The 19,723-nt window shown below is 38.6% G+C and overlaps 1 protein-coding gene across 1 annotated transcript; it reads right to left on the reverse strand.

The window, feature by feature from the left end:
• Positions 1-2,236: 2,236 nt before the first annotated feature.
• On the reverse strand, positions 2,237-10,942 carry LOC114157988 (placenta-specific gene 8 protein-like). Its single transcript, XM_028039278.1, has 4 exons — positions 10,762-10,942; positions 8,398-8,478; positions 4,060-4,205; positions 2,237-3,051 (listed from the first exon to the last, which is right to left on the reverse strand). The coding sequence occupies exons 2-4, from the start codon at positions 8,474-8,476 to the stop codon at positions 2,914-2,916; spliced, it is 363 nt and encodes a 120-aa protein (XP_027895079.1). The 5' UTR covers positions 8,477-8,478; positions 10,762-10,942; the 3' UTR covers positions 2,237-2,913.
• Positions 10,943-19,723: the final 8,781 nt, after the last annotated feature.

Below are 19,723 nucleotides of genomic sequence, written 5' to 3' on the forward strand. Positions count from 1 at the left end.
AAAAATCCCTTTACGGCTCAAAATGCTGCAAAAAAAAAAAAAAAAAAACATCCAACACTAGACTTTCGCAATCAGTTAAAACAAACTGTGAACCATCTGTGCCACATAAAAATATGGTTTAATTAGTAGAACTTCATAAAAATCAAGAAGTGAAAAAAGCCAAACAAAACTCAACAGTTTGGTTTGTTGTGCTTTAGTAGTTTTTATTAATCCAATATAATGATTTCAAAGTCCCATCTCCATGAGAAGCGAGGTTCCTGTACAGTTATTCTGAGGAAGAACTTTCTGCTGATAACATGGATTATCTGACAAGTTTATGACTTCAGTTCAGATTTACACACCTGGCCAGAAAAAACAAAATAATTATTAGCTTTACACTTCCTGATGTTGTAGCAGATTCCTTTTTATGATCTATTTATTACATGTTATCTTTCCACAGGAGTTGGATTAGGTTCCACTTTCACATGTGATCTGCAAATTTCTTCATTCGGAGGCCAAAGGATGCAGCAGTTTAACTATTTTTGTTTGAACAAACAGTAAAAAAAAAAAAAAAGTTACCTTGTTCACCAGCAGAAGGGCTTCACACCAACAGGATGTCAAAGTGCTGTTTTTATTGAAATATTTAGTTCCTGTGAACCCAGATGGATGTGGATGTAGGGAGCTAAACAAAGCAGTTGTTGTGCTACAAAACGTTTTTCCTGCTGCTGTGGTCGTTATCTGGTCGCCATGGAAACGACACGCAGGATGATGGAGGCACTTTGCACAGGACAGTTGTCCTTTCGTCTTCATGTTTTGTGGTGACAGAACTTTGCGAGGAAAAAAAAGTTCATAATTTGCATTTTATTTGATCAAACAAAACCAAACTGGAGATCATTTACGGCTAAACAAACACTGGCTCCTTAAAAGGCCTGATTTCTGTGATTATGTTAAAAAATTACTAAACTCTTTTTTTTCATAAAATGTAACATTTATCTCATGGAATTTTACTCTGAAATATGTTAAAGCTTATTTCTGCCACTCTGCATGAAAAAAAACTTACATCTCATAATTATGACTTAGCTAGTAATTAGATAATTCTCCACCAAAGCTGCTTCTTTTGTAGTTTTTCCTCTCTCTTTTTTTTGACTTTATGGGATTTTCCCAAAACCTGTAAGATTAGTAAATCTTCTTCTGCAGTGTTGCTCAGTGATGTGAGCAACATTTATTTGTTTCTATCAAGCCAAACTTGCCTCATCCGTCTATTTACAGGAAGCCAATTCAAGTCAAAGCATAATCATGAGATACAAGCTGGGCTTTTTTTTTTCACCAGAGTGGAAGAAATGGGTGGCAATGAAGATAAACAAAAACGTCAGATGGAAGAAAAAACATTCAAAACGAGCTAGCTAACATAAACTGGTTGCATAAGTGTGCAAACTTATGCACATATTTTTCAACTGAAATACTTAGTCAAAGCAAATTTTGATTCAATTTCAACACTTCCCTACATTGCAGCAGCATCCAGCGTCTTGGCAGTATCTGCCTGCTCTATCTTGTAAACGCTCATCTGATTGTGGAAGCATTTCCTGTCTGCAGCCCTCCTTCAGAGTCCCTGGAGGCTTTCTGTCAAGAGTCGCTTCTGGACTTCAGGAGTAGAAATATTTTTCTCAAGCTGAAGCTAATCTTTCACTGAATTTGTTAAATGCTCAGTCTAACCATAACACTGAGGAATTTCTTTCTTAATCTTCAGGTGTCTTGGTTAAAAGTGAAAGATCTGGACGCAAATTGACAGGTATCTGAAGAAGTTCATCGCCTTGGAAAGAAACAATGTTTTTCATTTTAAATTGTCACACTTGTCTTTGTTTATTTTCAGTGTCAGAATGCAACCCAAAGTTCAATTCCTTTAAATCGACACACACACTAAGAGTTTTGGGGGATTTTAGCGAGGCTTCGGTGCCACAGGCTGTTCAGCTCCATGCCACGCTGCACTGATGCATTAATTAATGCACAAAGGAAACCTGATCAAGTCTTAGTGCTTAAAAATGAATGTTCTTTTCAGAAGTCTGGTCTTTCAGCTTAAATTGTCTTACTTTGGTGTGCTGTGGTGGTGCAGGGGTTAAGCACAACCCACATAGAGGCCTTAGTCCTCGTCGCAGGTTCGAATCCCGGCTTAGTGACTTTTGCCACATGTCTTCTTTCTCTCTCACTAGCTTACTTTTCTGTCCTAGCACTTTCAGATAAAGGTCACTAGAGCCAAAAATAAATGATCTTACTTTTATTGACCTTCTGTAACATTCAAGACAATACATTTTGGTTTTCTTTATTAGTGAGAAATAATCATTAAAATGCCAGGAATTAGACTTGAAATATTTTTGTGTGATAAATCTGAGTGATTAAAAAAAATATACTGTAAAACCTCTGACTTTTTGAGCTGTACCCATAGCAACACAACAATTGTGGCTTCACCAAAGGATGCAAGTAAGCAAATATCAAGAAAAGCACTCCTGAGGAACCAAACTTTTTTTTTTCAGGTTAATCAGATTCACCATACGTGTTGGCAGATGTAAATATATTTACAAACGAGGTTTGTAAATATATTGCTTAGTCTAAGTATCACAGCACATATTCAGATATATACAATTAAGTAAGAGTGAAGAGTTGCAAAAAGTATTTTATTGAGGAACAAAAGTCAGAAAAGTCAACCTTGTTGATATAACACAGGCTGCTAAACATGCCAGTAAGAGGCAACCGCTTTATAATTCTAAAACCTTAGAAAAGTAGCAAAAGGAAATGTTGGACCACAACAAGCAGAAAAGCACTAAACTAACACGTTTTAAACTGCGTTGGTTTTTCCTGTAATTATGACTGCGGTCCACCTGAAGTGTTTGCAAAACATTTCAGACAAACTCAACACGCCACCTCTGAGTCGGCGGCACGTTAATCTCTGCCCACTTGAGCCGTGACCACGTTGTCGCCCGACTGATTGCTGCCCCTGATCTTCAGCTCTCGATTCATCTGGCACCACACGCAGGCGTAGCAGCACGCTATTTTTAAGCAGTCGTCGCAGCCTGAGCCCTGCAGACAGAGAAAACAGGAAGGAGGGAAAAGGCAAAACATTGTTAAAAAAATAAAAAATGTTACTGGAACTGATCTGGGTCTCTGGACGACTTTATGACGATGTGAACAAGTTGATGCACACTTTCTGATTTGTTGTCACTCTAAAACGTTTTGGATCATCGAACTCATTCTAACACCACAAAGACAACAAAAATAAGTTTTGAAATCCTGATTTCATTTATTAAGGGATTTATTAAGCCATCTAAAACAACATGAACCTGTCAAAGTAGTTATCCTCCGTGTTTTTCTCAAGCTTAGGTTGATTTTACTAACTACATTTGGGGATTTGACTTTTAAAATAGGCAGTTATACAAGTTTTTAGAGTGGTATAGAAAACACCATCAAGCCTGACTGATGAAACTGTCACCTCACTAATTCCACAAAAACATAAGCTACATTATTGGTGCTCATATATTAAGACTTTTAGAAATTTTCTTTGCAGGGTCTAAATCAACTCCGCCGGACATCCGACCCACCCTCACCCTAACGCTAACCCTAAATACCTTCAGTGGAAGATGTGTGTCTCTGCTTTCCCACTGCGACAAACCCAGTGGGATTTTCCTATCTTTAGCTGCGATTGAAAGCTCTGAGTTTGGAGCATCTTGAATTGCTCTTCCTCCTCTCAAACCAACATGTGAAAGAGTGAGGATTTGACAAAGTGACGCAGCTTAGCGGAACAAAACCTGCAACGAAAACAATGACTGGAAAAATTATTATATGAACTAAAACGATCAAACACTAAAATAAAAATGAAGCCAACGAAAAAAACACCTTCACAGACCAATAATGCAGTATGACTGAGGCTGAAAAGACCTGCAAAACCAGGAAACATCTGAATCAAAGCAGTGGTTCAAGGCGACAGGCGGAGGAGGAAACACTAAACTGAGACCATCTGAAACCATCTGAGAGCAACAAAAAGCTGCTCTAAGAATAAATGCAAGTACCAAAACAAGAAAGTGGCCTTACAGGAATGTTGTGGCGGTCTCTGATGTTGGAGCGGAGTATACAAGACACCACGCCGCAGATGTCCAGGAGCGGCATGAGGCAGCACCATCCGTACTCTTTGGCAGTCTGACACTGCATGCAGGGGAAACAGCACAACCCGAACAAACCTGCAGGGGAGACAGAGAACGTTTTATTGTCTGATAACCTTATTAGGTTGATTGTGACCATATAGTGAACTTTGAAAACCAGATGCAACCATTTTGTCTATTTTTCATTGTCTTCTTCTTTGACTAGGCCACTCCGATACATGATTGGATATAATCCTTATGAAAAAGGTTTGGCTGTATTATTTGCTGTCCACTGTGTAGTTTTACCCAGAAGAAGCTTTAATTTCATTGTATTTGAAAAGAAAAGAAAAAGTAAAAAGCCTTGCTAGTTTAATGTAATGTCAAAAATACCAAACAAAACAGATTTAGTTTTATTGTAATAAAATCGCTCCACGTTGAAGTGATATAATCACATCTTGCTTCGTCTAAACAGCCACAGCTGAATCTTAAAACATTGCTGTCTGCACTGCATCGACGATCTTCATTTCTGCTGATATTCTTTCTTAAGAACAGTTGGAAACCATTAAAGGCAAACGTGTCCAGACCACAGTAATCCTATGGTGCATTTCAAGGATGTTGAAATGTCAATTTCACAACACCTCTGCATTTTCTCACAATAGTCTGACACAACCTCCCACTTGACATTCCTTAGAAATCCATGGAAAGCCAAATTATGTCATGAGAACATGTCTACAATCCCCACCGCCCACCGGTCAGCCATTATCTACTCGGATAGGAAGTTTAGAAACATCAATTTGATCACTGGCGCTTAAAGAACGTCCAAATGAATGAACTGAACTAAACCAACTCAAGGATTTTTCCAGAATGAAAGCTGTGAAAGCTGTATCAGCGATAGAGGCACATGTAGCACAAGTTCTTGCAACAACAATAAAAAAGATGATCTTTTCAAAGTAAAGGCTGAAGTTTGAAACACTGACCCCTAAAACGGCAGAATGTTGAGTACTAGAAGGTAAAATTAACTTCACTGTTTTTTATAGTGATAAGAATGTATCTGCAAAAAAAAAAAAAAAAAAAAAGTAAAACATGGGGATTAAACAGTGATTGTTTAAAACTAAGGATGCAGTTTTCTGTCCAATCACTGATATTTAAAAAGCTGGACCTGACAATCCCAGTTTTGGCCAATACAAGCTTCTTTTTTTATATATCTGACACTGTCAGAGGTGTCTGAAACGTCACTAAATATAACAATACAGGCACGAAGTTGGCAACAGCGGGGAGACTATTGTCAACCATGCACGTCCGGGGAGGATCTCTGTGAATCAGCCCTCTCTCATGGCAGAACAAACGTGGACAGTGGCTGATTTTCAGACCTTTGAGGAGGAAGACAAGATCGGTTTCACATGCAGGAGTCGGCCGATTACTCAAAATGAAGCAAATCAGGGTCTATCGATCAGCCGGACGATCATTCTAGCCTAGAGGTGTGTCGACCTTTTTCCAAAATCTATTAAAATAATTAGTAAATTGGAAAAGATTTTGAAATCTTGAAGATCTTATGGTTGACATCTCAGAACAGAGCAGAAATCAGTCAATAAATGTATTTAAATTGTCTGTAGACCCTCAAGTCTTGATTGCATCTGGAATCTGTAGGAGGTTACGCCCTCCATCAACCCAACTACACGACCAAACGGAGTAATAAAAGCTCCAATGTTTCCAATGGCACCTGGCCAATGCGTTCTATTGGCCAGGTGAATTTACATAAACAAATGTTAGATGTAATCAGATCAGGAGATCCAAAACTATCCAGTCTAATAAAAGTAAAATAAAGCTCTTTTGGTTTGCACTCCACTGTCTGGAGAAAAACAGTTTGTTCCTTATCAGGTAAACCATCCCTACTATAAAGCATGGTGGCGGCAACAGCATGATGTGGGGATGTTCTTCTGCAGCAGGAACCTGACTAGACCACTTATAAAATGAGAGAAGCTACATATGCAAACCTGAGGCGTTTACCTTCTAACACCAGAACTACCAGAATCGCTTGAAATCTATCAGTGCACCCCGTGTTACTTTTGTTACTTCTGCAGATTTAATGTGACAAATTACAGAAGTACAGAATGTGTTTACTTCTTGAGCAAAATTGTGACTTTTTGAAAAACATGATAAGTTTGTATCTCATCACAAGTTCGTCTGAACGGGCCATTTTATCTGATTGTGGTTCGACGTCTCAGCCTGTTAAGCCAGACTTGAGCGGTTTGACATGCTCATCTTTTGAAACCTCAGGCGAGTTGACAGCCATATTTCACAACAGCAGTGTTTAGTTCATCATCTTATGGTGTAGACTGTTCCACAAAAAGAGCAGAGAAAGAGCCGTCTTTCTTTTTCTGGCATATTGTCAGGAAACGAACACAGCGAAGGTATTTTTGGTTTCCCATGTCAGACCTCGGGTTGTTGTGACCTCTGTGTTTTTACATTACGGCGTGAAAATAGAAGCATCACATAGGAAGTGTAGTCAGCATGAGGTCAACACAAACTTTCTGTGCTGGGACTTTCAGATGTTTGTGCAAGAATGAACCGCTAAACTTCCATGCAAGCATGACACGAAAAGGCAGAAAGAGCCGATGTTGGCAGAGAACTAAACAGAACTAAACCTGCGGCTCTTTGATACAGAAATTTCCCACCTTTACTGAAGGCAGCGCTGACAAAAGTGGCGTAACGTGCAGCACAGGAGGTGAAATTTTAAGCTTGCGCTACAAGACTGCAGTAGTTGTCGGAGAGGCGGAGAGACTTTAGGTGATAGATGGAAGCTGAATCATTTAAGAATAACATCTGTTTCCATGGCAGCAGCTTTCCTCAACAGGTCTCTGTATTTCTGTCGGCTGCGTTATTTCACGTCGGTGCACTTTGTGCAATGCAGTGACGCTCAGAGTGGCATATTTGTGGATTTGAGGTATTTTGGGATTTTTCTACTGCATAAAAAAAAAACAGAACAAAAGTGAGAAAAATCTGAAAGAAACAGAGACTCCTATGAGAGTTTAAATTAATAACGATATTTATTATGGTGCATCAGACCTGCTGTGTTTGACCTTTAAGGTTTAATTAGTATTAATGCTGGAATATTAACATTTATTAAATGCCCCCTTAAAACTATTAAGCAGAGGTAAATCCAGGAAGTTTTGAAAGAGGGCTAAAAGTTAGGCCAGTGATGATCTTGGGTTATTACACCAAAAATAATAGTTAAACTGCAGTGTAAAATATGCAACTGGTAGAGGTCACCCTCAAATAAGTACAAATCTGGCCCCTTCGAGTAAATTGTCCCACATGTTCCAGAAATGTTCTGCATGAGACGCTTTCACATCCGCCGGTTTGGCAGACGGAGCTCAAACGTTTTCTGTATGTCTGTGAATACATTTTTACTACACTTGTCTAATCATTGTCCTGTTTTCACTGACACGTGTGAAAGAGTTGCTTTGAGTAGCTATAGCAGAGTACAAACCAAATCTAAAGACACTTTAAAAAAATGATTACTGTCAGGTGTCCCACTAAAGCCTTAGGGACTAATAAGAAAGCTGCTTCAGCTAGCAATGTGCCATAAAGCTGATCTTGAAATTGCTGTGTGGCTCTTTACGGTGATGATGAGCTTTATTTGGCTCTTAATGCTGAACTGGTTCGCCAGCCCTTGATTCAGCTGTACACTGAGAAGAAAAAACTGTTTCAAAATGTCGACGTTGTTGAAATGACCCTGAATTAAATGCTTTTGGGTTGTTTTTATTTCCTAAATAAAATCAATTTGCTAATGCAGGCCACGTCTAACCGTGAAGAGGTGGAAAACTGACATTCATCTGGAAAACAGGGGTGAGCTTTCCAAGGTAACAGGACAAGTCAGAACGCCTCTTTGTTTTAATGAAAATCAGACGCACCTGGAGCTGAAAGGTGCATCTGAAAGGTACGGAAGGGGGTGAGTCCGTACGTACGATAAAATCTTCTGTCATGAGACTTGAGTAGGAGTGATTAGGCAATGTCACGCTGTCATAATTCCACAATAAATTCCTGGTTTCACTCAGATAAAATTTTCCCACCCCCGCTGAAAAACTGGATTTATATAAAAAGGTCAGAAATGCCTTAAGAATTAAAACAAAGTTAATGCAATTTTTTTTTAAAAACAAAAAGGTTTCATCTTTTCCAGGAGTGCTAATCAACGTAGAGGCTGCTCTCCGTTACATCTGTGTTCATCGATTGAAGCTCCTGATGTTTGAATTTGAGGGAATATTTCAGTAAATTTGTTCTGCTAACTTACAGCCGCTGGTGTCTTTGCAGCAGTCGAACAGGCCGGTGCTCCAGGTCCCAGGGCTGGACGAGGGCGGATGGTAAGCCATGTCTGGAAGAATCAGAGTCAACATGAGCACATCGGGAAATAAAATTCATGAATTTGGAGCGTTGCATCTTATTGCCACCCCACATTCTTCGTTTTTAGGCGGATCTATATACAGTCTCTGTCTGCTGTAGATATTATTCAGAGAGCTTTACAGACATGGTAAAAGAAGAACACCACCTGTGAACTGTAAGGTTGTTTGGATGTAAACCACCAACTTTTTCATTTTGACTCCATCCTTACATATTAAGTGCCAACATGGTGGAATCTGTGGCGTGTTTTTTTTTTTACACTTCATAATATATCCAAACACTTTAAAATCTACTAAAGAATGTATTGGTTTTGGATTGAGTGATGGACTAATAACAAATAGCAAATCACTCGTATAAAAAATGACAAGTCCTTTCATAATTATTTTCAAAATAAGTAACTGAAAAGTGCAACTTTCCCCTTTTACTCTGATACTCACAAATAAAACCATCTCCAAAGTCAACAAGGTAGTAAACAGAAGCTTTAGTGTAAATTATTCCCAGCATAAATGGAAATGTTCAGTAAAAATCTCACAGGTTCTTTTAGAGAACATTAATGAACAAATATCGTCACGCAGACCAATAATAAACAGAATGGAATAATATTACCATTGCAAAACACCTGCAGCCGAAGGGAAAGTTGGGTTTATGAAGTATCACGTTTATATGGTCGGACTGAATATATATCCACTCCTCACTGCAGATTTTTAAAAACATTTTAAAACCTGGTTTCTTTTATTCAGCCACTTTATGACTCATTCCAACAAAGTTACAGTTTGTGCATAAAACAGAAAACGATGAGAGGAAGACAAGAAAGGTTCAATTTGTAAAGTTTTTTCTCCGTCTAATAAATGTAGAGTTTAATGGAGTTTATCTCTTTTTGTTTGTGTTGCTTCTTCGCAATAGATCCACTTTGTATTTTGATACAATACTTGGATACTTTTGATTTACAACTCAGGCAAACAATAGATTTTATAACCACATCAGTCATTTAAACATTGATTAAAAGTTGCTCTCTTAAGCATTTAAATGAGTTCGCATTTCTAACATCTCATTTTTAGCTAGCCAAGCTTTTAATGCCTAAATCAGTCCCACATGGAGTGAAAGTGAAAAGCAGAAAAATACAGTAACAAATAATGGCAGTAAAAACTACAGCAAGAGTCAAAAGTCTTTGTGTCGGATCTATGAGAGGTATGAACAAGCCTGATCATAACGGAGTGGCGTAATGTAAACAGGCAGCTTGCATTTCCTGCCACACTTCAATATGAATGCAAAATATTTAATGGGGTATTTCCTGAAGAGGCTGAAATAACGCAGAAACATCAGTTTAGGAGAATAAAATCAACTCAGTGCAGTTTAGTTACAAATCACCAATTCACAAAGACTACTAACGCACAGGAATCCAGTTTATAGTCAGAAAACGTAAAGCTGCTCGGCTGAATCCGTCGCCACATCTGTGTTAAATCAGGAGAGTCACATCATAGTTTGGCAGCAGATAAATCTAAAGCAGCTGCGTGATTTCATGACGTTGATGAGAACCAGAATATTTGAGGGAGATGGAGAAGTGTACAGCACCAAAACTGACCTAAATGAACGTTGCATTTCCAGATGGTGCCTTAAGCTGAATGATGACTTTTTAATAGCTTAAATTTAAAATGTTGAACAATTTTGGTAACACTTTATTCGAAGGGGTGTACATATGACATGACACTGTCATAAACATGACATAAAACCTGTCATGAACATGAAAGAGTCTTTATGAATCTCCATGACTGTTGTCATGAAGTGTCGTTTGGTAAATAATGACACTTTTAAAGCAAAGTTGCTCTAAAAGTTGCATTCACAGACCATTAAAAGTGCCAACTTTGCATGATTTTGTAAATAATGACACTTTCATGCAAAGTTGGCACTTTTACAGCAGACTTACTACTAGTTAAAATGGTTATAATAAACAAAGTATTTACATATGATCTGTAAAATTAGTCATTAATGCTAAAAAAAAAGCGAAGGCTATAATATTTAAGTTGATGTTTAATGTTTTTGTGCGACATTAATGTCGCACAAAGACGTCGCTGAAAATGAAGAACCTTGTTCTGTGAATCCGGTAAAATGAACATGTTCTGCGGTAAAAAAAAAAAAAAAAAAGGAAAAAAAAAAAAAACAACATTTAAAAAACCACAAAAAAAAAAAAACGAGTAATATGTTAAAATACATATTAAAGTTTTGACCTAAAGCCAGATGTTCCGGATCATTTTCTTACCTTTTTAGCGCGGTGTGAGTTGATAAAACACGACGAAGTGAAACAGCTCTCAGAATATGGGGCCGTGATAGGGATGTGGACTTTCTGCACAGACAACCAACCCCTTTGTGACCAGAGCTTGTGTTGAGGACTCTTTGTCACGCAACCCTTACATAACAAGTCGCCTCGGTTGAAAGCGCACCTCACAATAACTACTTTATAGTTTTATGCCCCTCTTATCTGCCACCGCCCGCACAAAACTCATAAATTGTTTGAAACAATACACAAAAGCTCTTATTTAGAAAAAAAACTACCAATTCTCAGAAAATGGTATAGCGCGGAGAATTAAACTCGTTTATGATGATGTAAGGAAAAATATGCTCATGATTAAAATACATAAAATCATCGAGATGAGCAAAAAGATCCTTTTTTTTTTTCCCCCTCGAAACCCAGACATGTTCTTCATTCCTGTAGGGGGCGCTGCTTCTTCTCTAGAAATTATATTTCCAGATCGGGTTTCCATCCATCCACTGGTCTGGACCTGCTGGTCCATGGAGCGTCGTGCTGGTGAGGGATTATGGTGTAAAATCTGGACAAGTCGCCAGACCGTCACAGAGACACACAACCATACACACACACATGATGGTGATTTATCGTATTCAATTAACCTAGCATCAGTGGCGCAAAAGGTGGCTATGCAGTGTATGCAACGCATAGGGGCGCTGCACTAGAGGGGGCGCAAAAAAGATGTGGGGAATTTTTTTTATATAGTCAGCATTTTATGTACTTAACAGCTGTTTGTGTATGAAATGATCAATAACAGAGGAACAGCACTGATTAGGCGCCCCCCTCCCATACAGGCAGCTTGGGCAGCGGCTGAGGCGCGTTTTGTTTTCTTTTAAATTTGTAGTAATGCCTCGACAACAGGGAGCTAAAGTTTTTAAAAATAAAACTTTTAGACAATCTTCTAATTTATTTAAACCCCTCCACATGCTGGCTTGCACGCCGAACCTCCCGGCAACTTGCAGGTGTTGGGGCGCAGAAAAAACTCCGGGGCCCAAAACAGAAAACGGAAGAGGGGGAAGGATAAAGATGTTGGAGAGACGAAGAAAAGCTTTTCAAAGTGGTTGAAAGACAGAAGGTTAAGAAATGTCAGTGTATCAACAAGAGACTTGTACATATTCAGGTTAGCTTAAGCTAGCCTACAATGATGATGTTCGCATCCACCTCAAAAATATGTAGTTGCGGCCCTGGCTGCAGCAAACACAGTTTGACTCTCATAATGTGTCGGATGAATGAGGATGTGACGTCAGCGCAGCAGGTGCAAAGAGCCCATTGGTACATTGATCTTGTAGCCAGAGAAACTATAATCTGTTTTGGATTCTTTAAAGTGGACTGCAAACATTTGTTTTTGTTTTATATTGGCAATAAAAATAAAGGTTTTAGGAGCAGAGCTAATGGTGCATTTGAAATCTATGAAGGCTATGTGTTCCTCTGTTTGATCAATTACTATTTAATAAGAGAGTTAGTTTTAGTTTCACTGAATCAATTAAAAGTAAGTCCTGTAGATTTAATATTTCTCTATCTTAATAAAGTTTTGTTCATTATTAAAAGAATGTTAAGATGTCCAGAATCAGCTGCAGCTTGTTTTTTTTAAATCTGCGCAAAGAATAATTAACATTCTTATCTAATATTTTAATTCTTATAATTCTACATAATTATTACTCAGATTTTTATAAACATCCTTTGGACCATGCAAAGCATTTTAGCTGTTTCTCTATAAGATCTATTTTCTATTTCCAGTTATTACATTTTTCCAAACTGCTATGAAAGCAAATTTGAACACAACGATCATTTTAATTTGATATTTGTTCAAATCATCTTTCCATTCTCTTACTTTGACTCACTTGCTCCTTGCCTTTCTCCTTATTTCTAAATCACCACATATGTCTACTTACCAAACTACTCAGTTTATTAATTCCTGCAAACCATGAGCTAGTAGTTTTCATCATTATTTTTCTTTCTATGAAACTTTAACTGTTTAAAGTTTCCTCATCCTTTTCCTTCTTAAAAAAACTTTCATATTCCCCTTTCTTGTGTTTCACATTCCTGTCTGTTACTTGTTTTCCTTTATGACTTTTGTTCCAGTTTTCAGATATTTTTTTATTTATTATATTCATCTACTTATTCCTGTATTTATTTATTTAGTTAGTGTTTCATTTAGTCATCTATTTATTTGCCAACACACTGTTATCACAATCTTCTGTTTCCTTGATTTCTTGGCTCTTTCTTTAGTTTTTAATTTTATCCTATAGTTCTAGTTCTATTTTAGTATTTAATTAACCTTTTAACCTGTACTTTACGATCCATTTATTCAGATATTTTCTATTTTATCAGGGTCCTGCCCTTCAACACACTCCCAATATTTTCACGGCTGTTAATCTTTTGATTTACATTTACTGTTGAAATATAAAGCAGTAATTCGTTCAATGGTTGTTAATGGCGAGTTTGCTATGCCGCCATCTGCTGTGTATTCTCCAGTACTGCAGTTATTTTGCTGCCATTCCGGACAATTTAAATGAATTCATTTATAAAAGAAATTAAACGGACACATATTGAAACACTTCTCTCCACTTCCTGCTATTTCTACCTATTTTAAACAATTTAGACCAGTTTGTCAACACCTAGGCTGTTCTAAAAACTGGTTTCTTTTTTATAGTGGGTAACAATTAAAAATACCAATTGTGGTAATCCTTTCTTGGACTCTTACGAGTGGAGGATTCTTGCCTCTGCATCCTCAATTGGTTTGCTCCTTCCAAACCCGCTACTTTAAATAAGATAAAATACCTAAAGGTGTTTATACCTCCAATCAACCGCACTTCAGTTACGGAGCGGAAGCGTCTTCACGCAGGACTCCGCCGCCCTGTTTTTTTACGGAATGAAACTTTTAAGACGGATTTAAGCGGCTGCTCGCTGGACTCCGCCATCAATGGTTGCATAAAGTTAAAGCCGTTTAGTTTCCGCTGTTAGAGCCCAGGATTCACAGCGTTTCTTACACAGGATTTCTTTTAACGCGAACGCCATCAACTCATTCACGCTTTTCTTTTAAAAGACAATTTACTCTCAGTTGTCTCTCCCCTTCCACGGAGTCCCGTCAAGCGTCAGATTCCAGCTGGTAAACCAAATACCAGTCCCGGAAAAGGATCTAAACTCATTCTGAAGAGTTTAGCCTTGCGCACAGTCCTTCTGGATTCGGTTTCACCCGCTGGATTCCTTCAGTATCTTGGGATCCGGCTTCGAAGGACCAAATTAATGTCAGGTTCATCTACCTAAGCATTCTCAAACTGAAAAAGAAGAGAGAGACAAGTGAGTTTTAGATTTACTAGCAAGGAGAACGGACAGCAGCGTGCTTTAGTTACAATCTACCCGCTCTAAAACAGCTCCTCCCAGAGACTTTCTTTTTATTTCCTTAGGGCGGTCCTAGTTACAGAGCCTATTCAGGGGTCTCAAACTCCAGTTCTCGAGGGCCGCAGTCCTGCAACTTTTAGATGTGCCTCTGCTGCACCACACCTGAACAGAATAATTAGGTCATTAAGGCTCTGGAGAACTGATCTACACAAGGAGGAGGTCATTAAGTCATTTCAATCCAGTGTTTTGTACCTGTGGCACATCTAAAAACTGCAGGACTGCGGCCCTCGAGGCCTGGAGTTTGAGACCCCTGGATTTGGTTATCTTGAGTTAATCACATAGCAGCTGCTTCTTCTGTTCTCTTGAGTCACAGGTGTGTTGCACCTGCAAGCTGCTGTAATGTAGAATGCAAAATTCAGAGTTCTTGTTTATTTCCTTCTGTAGAAACGGTGCAGGAACTGATGAACCCACAGAACAAGGAGTTGTCTTGTGCATCCGTGTCTCATGTACAGTTCCTCTGTTTCTGGTTCATAAACTTCGACCCTTAATCATCCGTCAGTCATCACTCTTGCTGCAGACCATCTGGTGTCAGCTTCCAGTTTGACCCGTTTAGATGTCTTCCTGCAAGCATCTCTCACTAGGCACAAATTCCAAAAGCAAACAAGAGTATTTATATTTGTAATTAATTTAAACGCATCACTATCCCACAAACATCCTGTTTCCAGCAACCCAAAATATCCTTTACTGTTAAAAAAAAGCCCAGGGTGGCACCCAATACGCCAACGTACTTGAACCGTACAAATGCATAAAAATTCTCCCTACTTTCTGACATACTGAAAGTTCCTCTTCCTGGATATGTACCCTGACTGGTTCTTCCCTTTGCTGGACATCTTTGCTTTTTTCCGCCAGCCTGGATCTGATCCTGTCATTTTTAATCTTCAGAGATACAATCTGTTTATTTAACTCTTCATTTTCTGTCTCTAGCCACTCGAGTTTTTCTGTTTTTGCTCTTAATTTGTCCGCTGCAATGTTTCTCTGTTTTTTCCGGTCCTCTTCCAGTTTATGTTTTATTCTCAATTTGGCTTCATTATCACATCTTAGTTGGCGTATACTTGCATTTTCTTCCTCCAGGTCCAGATTAATTTTTCTGATTTGTTTTTTGTAAAATGCATTTGATTTTAGAAGTAAGCTATTTTCCTCATGCCAGTCGTGTGTCTTGTCCGTTCTGTTTAGTCGCTCCAGTTTAATCTTCAGACTTTCTACGGTTTTCTGAAGCTCTTGGTTCTCCTCCTGCAGCTTGCTGCGGTTCTTCTGTAAATTGTTAATTTTTGCCAACAAAAAATGTTCTTCTTCCATCTTTGCTCTCTGGTTCAAACTGCAAATGAATTTCTCTGTGGAATCTGGGAATACAAAGGCAGCCGCCAGTGATGTCATAGACAGGATGAGTGACATCACTGTGACATCAAAGCCACAAGAAGTCTGTTGGGTGTGGGGGAGGGGGGGTGTTTTTTAAAAAAAACTTTATTCACAGACACACTGTACAACGACAGAGTGAAACATTTGTTCTGCCTCCAGAAAAAAACAAATACAGATAAATATATTCAAGATGAAGAAAAAGCTACGGGGCTTCGGTTCCCAACTGTTCATTCAAAGCAGTACAGAGTTCAATTGTTTTAATAGCTATTTTCTGTCTTTGATAGTCTGGATATAAAACTCAAGTTCATTGTAAAATGCAGCAAAGCATGGCTTCCCCTACCTGGAACAATGAATATGATATTTAAATAGTGACAATAAAGGATTTATGAGAAACTCTGAACTGTTGAGCTCTTTGCACCTCAGCTTCCGCGTTCGGGGCAAAGCGGCTCAATCTTTTCCGATCTATTGAAAAAGGCTCTTTACACTGGGCGTCTGCAGGGCTTGTCCAAGGTAACAATTAATGATGTACATCGATCCGAAGCCCCGACAATAAGCTGGAGAAAGGTTTTAACATGTTCGCCTCGTTATACACAGATACGAAGGTGAGTTTTACTTTCTTTAAACTTTGTGGCTAACATTAGCTTTAGCTTATGCTAGACATTTGTCTTGTAAAAATGTGCTATTTAAGTATCTAAACATTTTTCATCCATTCTAACGGACAATGTTTTTACCTTTTTTCAAGTATATTACCTGCGTTTATTGTCGTTAGTGTCAGAGACCAAGTAACGGTCTAGGGTACTATAATGTCCCCTCCAGTTCTCCCCGGTTCCTACGCCTACGGCTCTGACTGTAATCCTGGACCTGTGCTTCTGTCTGCTCTGTCCTCTCAACCCTCAGCCGATCACAGTACAGTCACAACGCTCATACTGCTGTTCCTTCCTGTTGAAAGGGAGTTGTTCTCTACCACAGTCGCCCCGTGCTTTAGATGTAGAAATTGTTGGTAAATCAACAATCAGATGGGCTTAATTTATATCCAGTAATCAGTTTATAACAGTGATGAACTAAAATTGTGACTGGATCTTAATCTAAGTATTTTTTGTTCAAATGAATTGAATTGATTTAAACTGAATTTAGACCAAACCAGACAAAAACTGGTTTGGATGAATTTGACCTGGTTGAATTATAAAGTGGACTAAGCTGACAGCAGTGCAGTAAATTCCCTGGTAGATGCTTTGCTGACTTTATATTTGATAAAAACAAAGTGGACATGAACAGCAGATGGCGTTGCTGTCCAAATCCTCTCTGACTGTGGAATAAACATCCCACTGGACTTCAAGCACGGTCGATTCTGTGCCTCTACACTTTTCCTTTAGGTTCTGGGACCTTAGTTCCCAAATTAAAGTCAAAATGTATTTTCATCTATAAAGACAACTGGGCAACTTTATATCCCAAGTATGACGCTCATGATGTTGTCAGATTACTTTACGACTAAGAGTCTTCAGTCAGAGGCTTCATCAAGTTTGCTGTAATGCAGACTGCTACAAGAGATCCTTCCTAACAACCATTTGAAGAACCTTGAATAACATGATATTTAACCATATTTTACTTAATTTTAGGATCAATAATGTATTCTTGAATTCAAATTGAATTTAACTTTGTATGTCTCTTGAGACTCCAGTGGTTGTCTACACCTTCTGAATCTCTCCCAAATTCTTTATTTTGCTTCGTTTCACAATCCTGACAAAATTGTCCTAGACAGTTGTGCACATTGTCCTACCACACTTTCTTTCTTCCACTCAACTTTCCATTAACACGCTTGCATATAGAGCTTTGTGGCGTACCCTTCAACATTTTGTCAAGATAATAAAAATAACGTATTACATAAATCAAATATATAAATGAGTTTACTTTTTCTAACTCAAGTATTCAAATAAAACTTTTAGACAATCTTTTAATTTATTTAAACCCCTCCACATGCTGGCTTGCACGCCGAACCTCCCGGCAACTTGCAGGTGTTGGGGCACAGAAAAAACTCCGGGGCCCAAAATAGAAAACGGAAGAGGGGGAAGGATAAAGATGTTGGAGAGACGAAGAAAAGCTTTTCAAAGTGGTTGAAAGACAGCAGGTAAGAAATGTCAGTGTATCAACAAGAGAGTTGTAAATATTCAGGTTAGCTTAAGCTAGCCTACAATGATGATGTTCGCATCCACCTCAAAAATATGTAGTTGCGCCCCTGCCTAGCATATTTTGGACTATGGGAGGCAGGCACGTGCAGAGCGGGGGGAAGCGAAGGGGGCTTGAGCCCCTGCCCTTTTTGAGTTTTGTTTTTTTTTTTCAAAAGATTTTTACAATTATTTTTATTTTTAATCTGTATATCACAAGGCCTGTTTGTGCCCCTCAGCAATAATATTTAGCTAAATATAATAATTTAGTAAAAATAAACTAGTCTGGCTGCCCTCAGTCTAGTAATGACTCTCAGAGCCTCCATGTTGTTCAGAACCGGGTCCATGGTGAGGAGGAGGGGGATCTGTGTCTCTAACTATCAAATTATGGGCAAGAATATTTTTTCATACACTGGTTTGTGAATAAAAACGTAGGTCAGACGTTAGAAAAACTGTTTCTATTTATATTTTCATAATCGTCCTTGCAATAGCGGGACAAAACCCGCCTCGCCCATAAACTCAGAAATGCTGCAGAGAAAACTTCTGACTTTAACTTCATCATTCTGCTAAAGGCCCGGTTCGCTACAGGCAGCTTGAGTCGGTCCCACCGACTGATAGAAAGAATGTCTGTCTTTATATCAGACATTCTGGTATAAGACACGGTACCGACTGTCACCACGAGTCGCAACGCAGATCAAAGCCTCGGTACCACCCGGTACCACCCGGTACCTCCTGGTACCAACTGCTCTCTGTTCGCTCTGCTTCTCCTTAACGTTTCTACCAGGCGGTTTAAAGCCGCTGCTGACGGGACCTTCTGTTTACAGCAATAACTGCTGTAAACAGAAGTTATTGCAGAACCTCAAGTGTTAAAGGAAGATTCGGCCCATTTAGAGTCACAAAATAAACATCAGAGAAAATATTGTAGCAATAATTAGAACCACAGCAAAAAGCCAAACATGCCACAATAAAATGAACCAAAATGTCTCCAAAGCATCGGCGGGCTGACATAGGAGCCACAAGGTAGATTCCAGGTAGATTCCAGGTGGATTCCAGGTGGATTCCAGGTAGATTCCAGAGATGCACATCGCATCAGCTGTTCCTCCAGGGCCGGCCCAAGGTAATATGGGGCCTCAGACAGAACCCCCCTCCCTCTGGAACCCGTCCTACTAAGAACCTCAGCATCACTAACATGTTTAAATCTAGATCAGGTGAATCTGTGAGAGGGAGATCAGGTTTATTGGCCCAGTTTAAAATCAATTACTGATTATTGGTTATTTGCTGTGATGTATTTGTGAACAAACCCAATTCAAACACAAAGATTACACTATATTGTAGCCATGGTAACACAACAATCAAACTATCAAGATGATTCTTTAAACTTTTACAAAGTAAACGTCCTAATTAAATCCTAAATGTACTATTTATTTTTCTCAGCTGAATGCATTAAATAAAATGTAATAACATTGTTACAATTAAACCATTTCTAGGGGCCCCTGAGTGTCTGGAGGCCCCTGAATGGCCCCTACCAGCAGCTACTGAGTTTTCTTTGCCTTGATATTCCAGTCTTATAATTCTAGATCTAGAAGTTTAACATCAAACTATTATATATACTTTGAGTTTTTGATCTATAAATCAGTCTGCAGCCAGGTTGTTCTAGAGGTTAAATAAATATTATTAGGGCTTAATTAGTAAAATGGCAGCAATTACAGCTGGAAAAGGGGTATGACTACATAAGTTATACTTCAGCATACTCCTTTTCAGACTCATAATCACCGATGTGATGTGTTTTTTTTATTGTTTTTTGTTTTTTATTTTTTTTATTTTTCAAAAGAAATATATTATGTACTTTGTGTCGTTTACACTGTCGGTGAAAGGTTGGTCTGAAATAAACTAAACTAAACTAAAACTAAACTAAATTAGCTTATTTCATAACTTTATAACCTTTGACCTTCTCTCCTCTGGTCTGTTTAACAGCTACAGTCTCAAATCAGCTCAGC

Source organism: Xiphophorus couchianus, chromosome 14, assembly GCF_001444195.1.
Source record: "Xiphophorus couchianus chromosome 14, X_couchianus-1.0, whole genome shotgun sequence".
Classification (NCBI taxonomy): domain Eukaryota; kingdom Metazoa; phylum Chordata; class Actinopteri; order Cyprinodontiformes; family Poeciliidae; genus Xiphophorus; species Xiphophorus couchianus.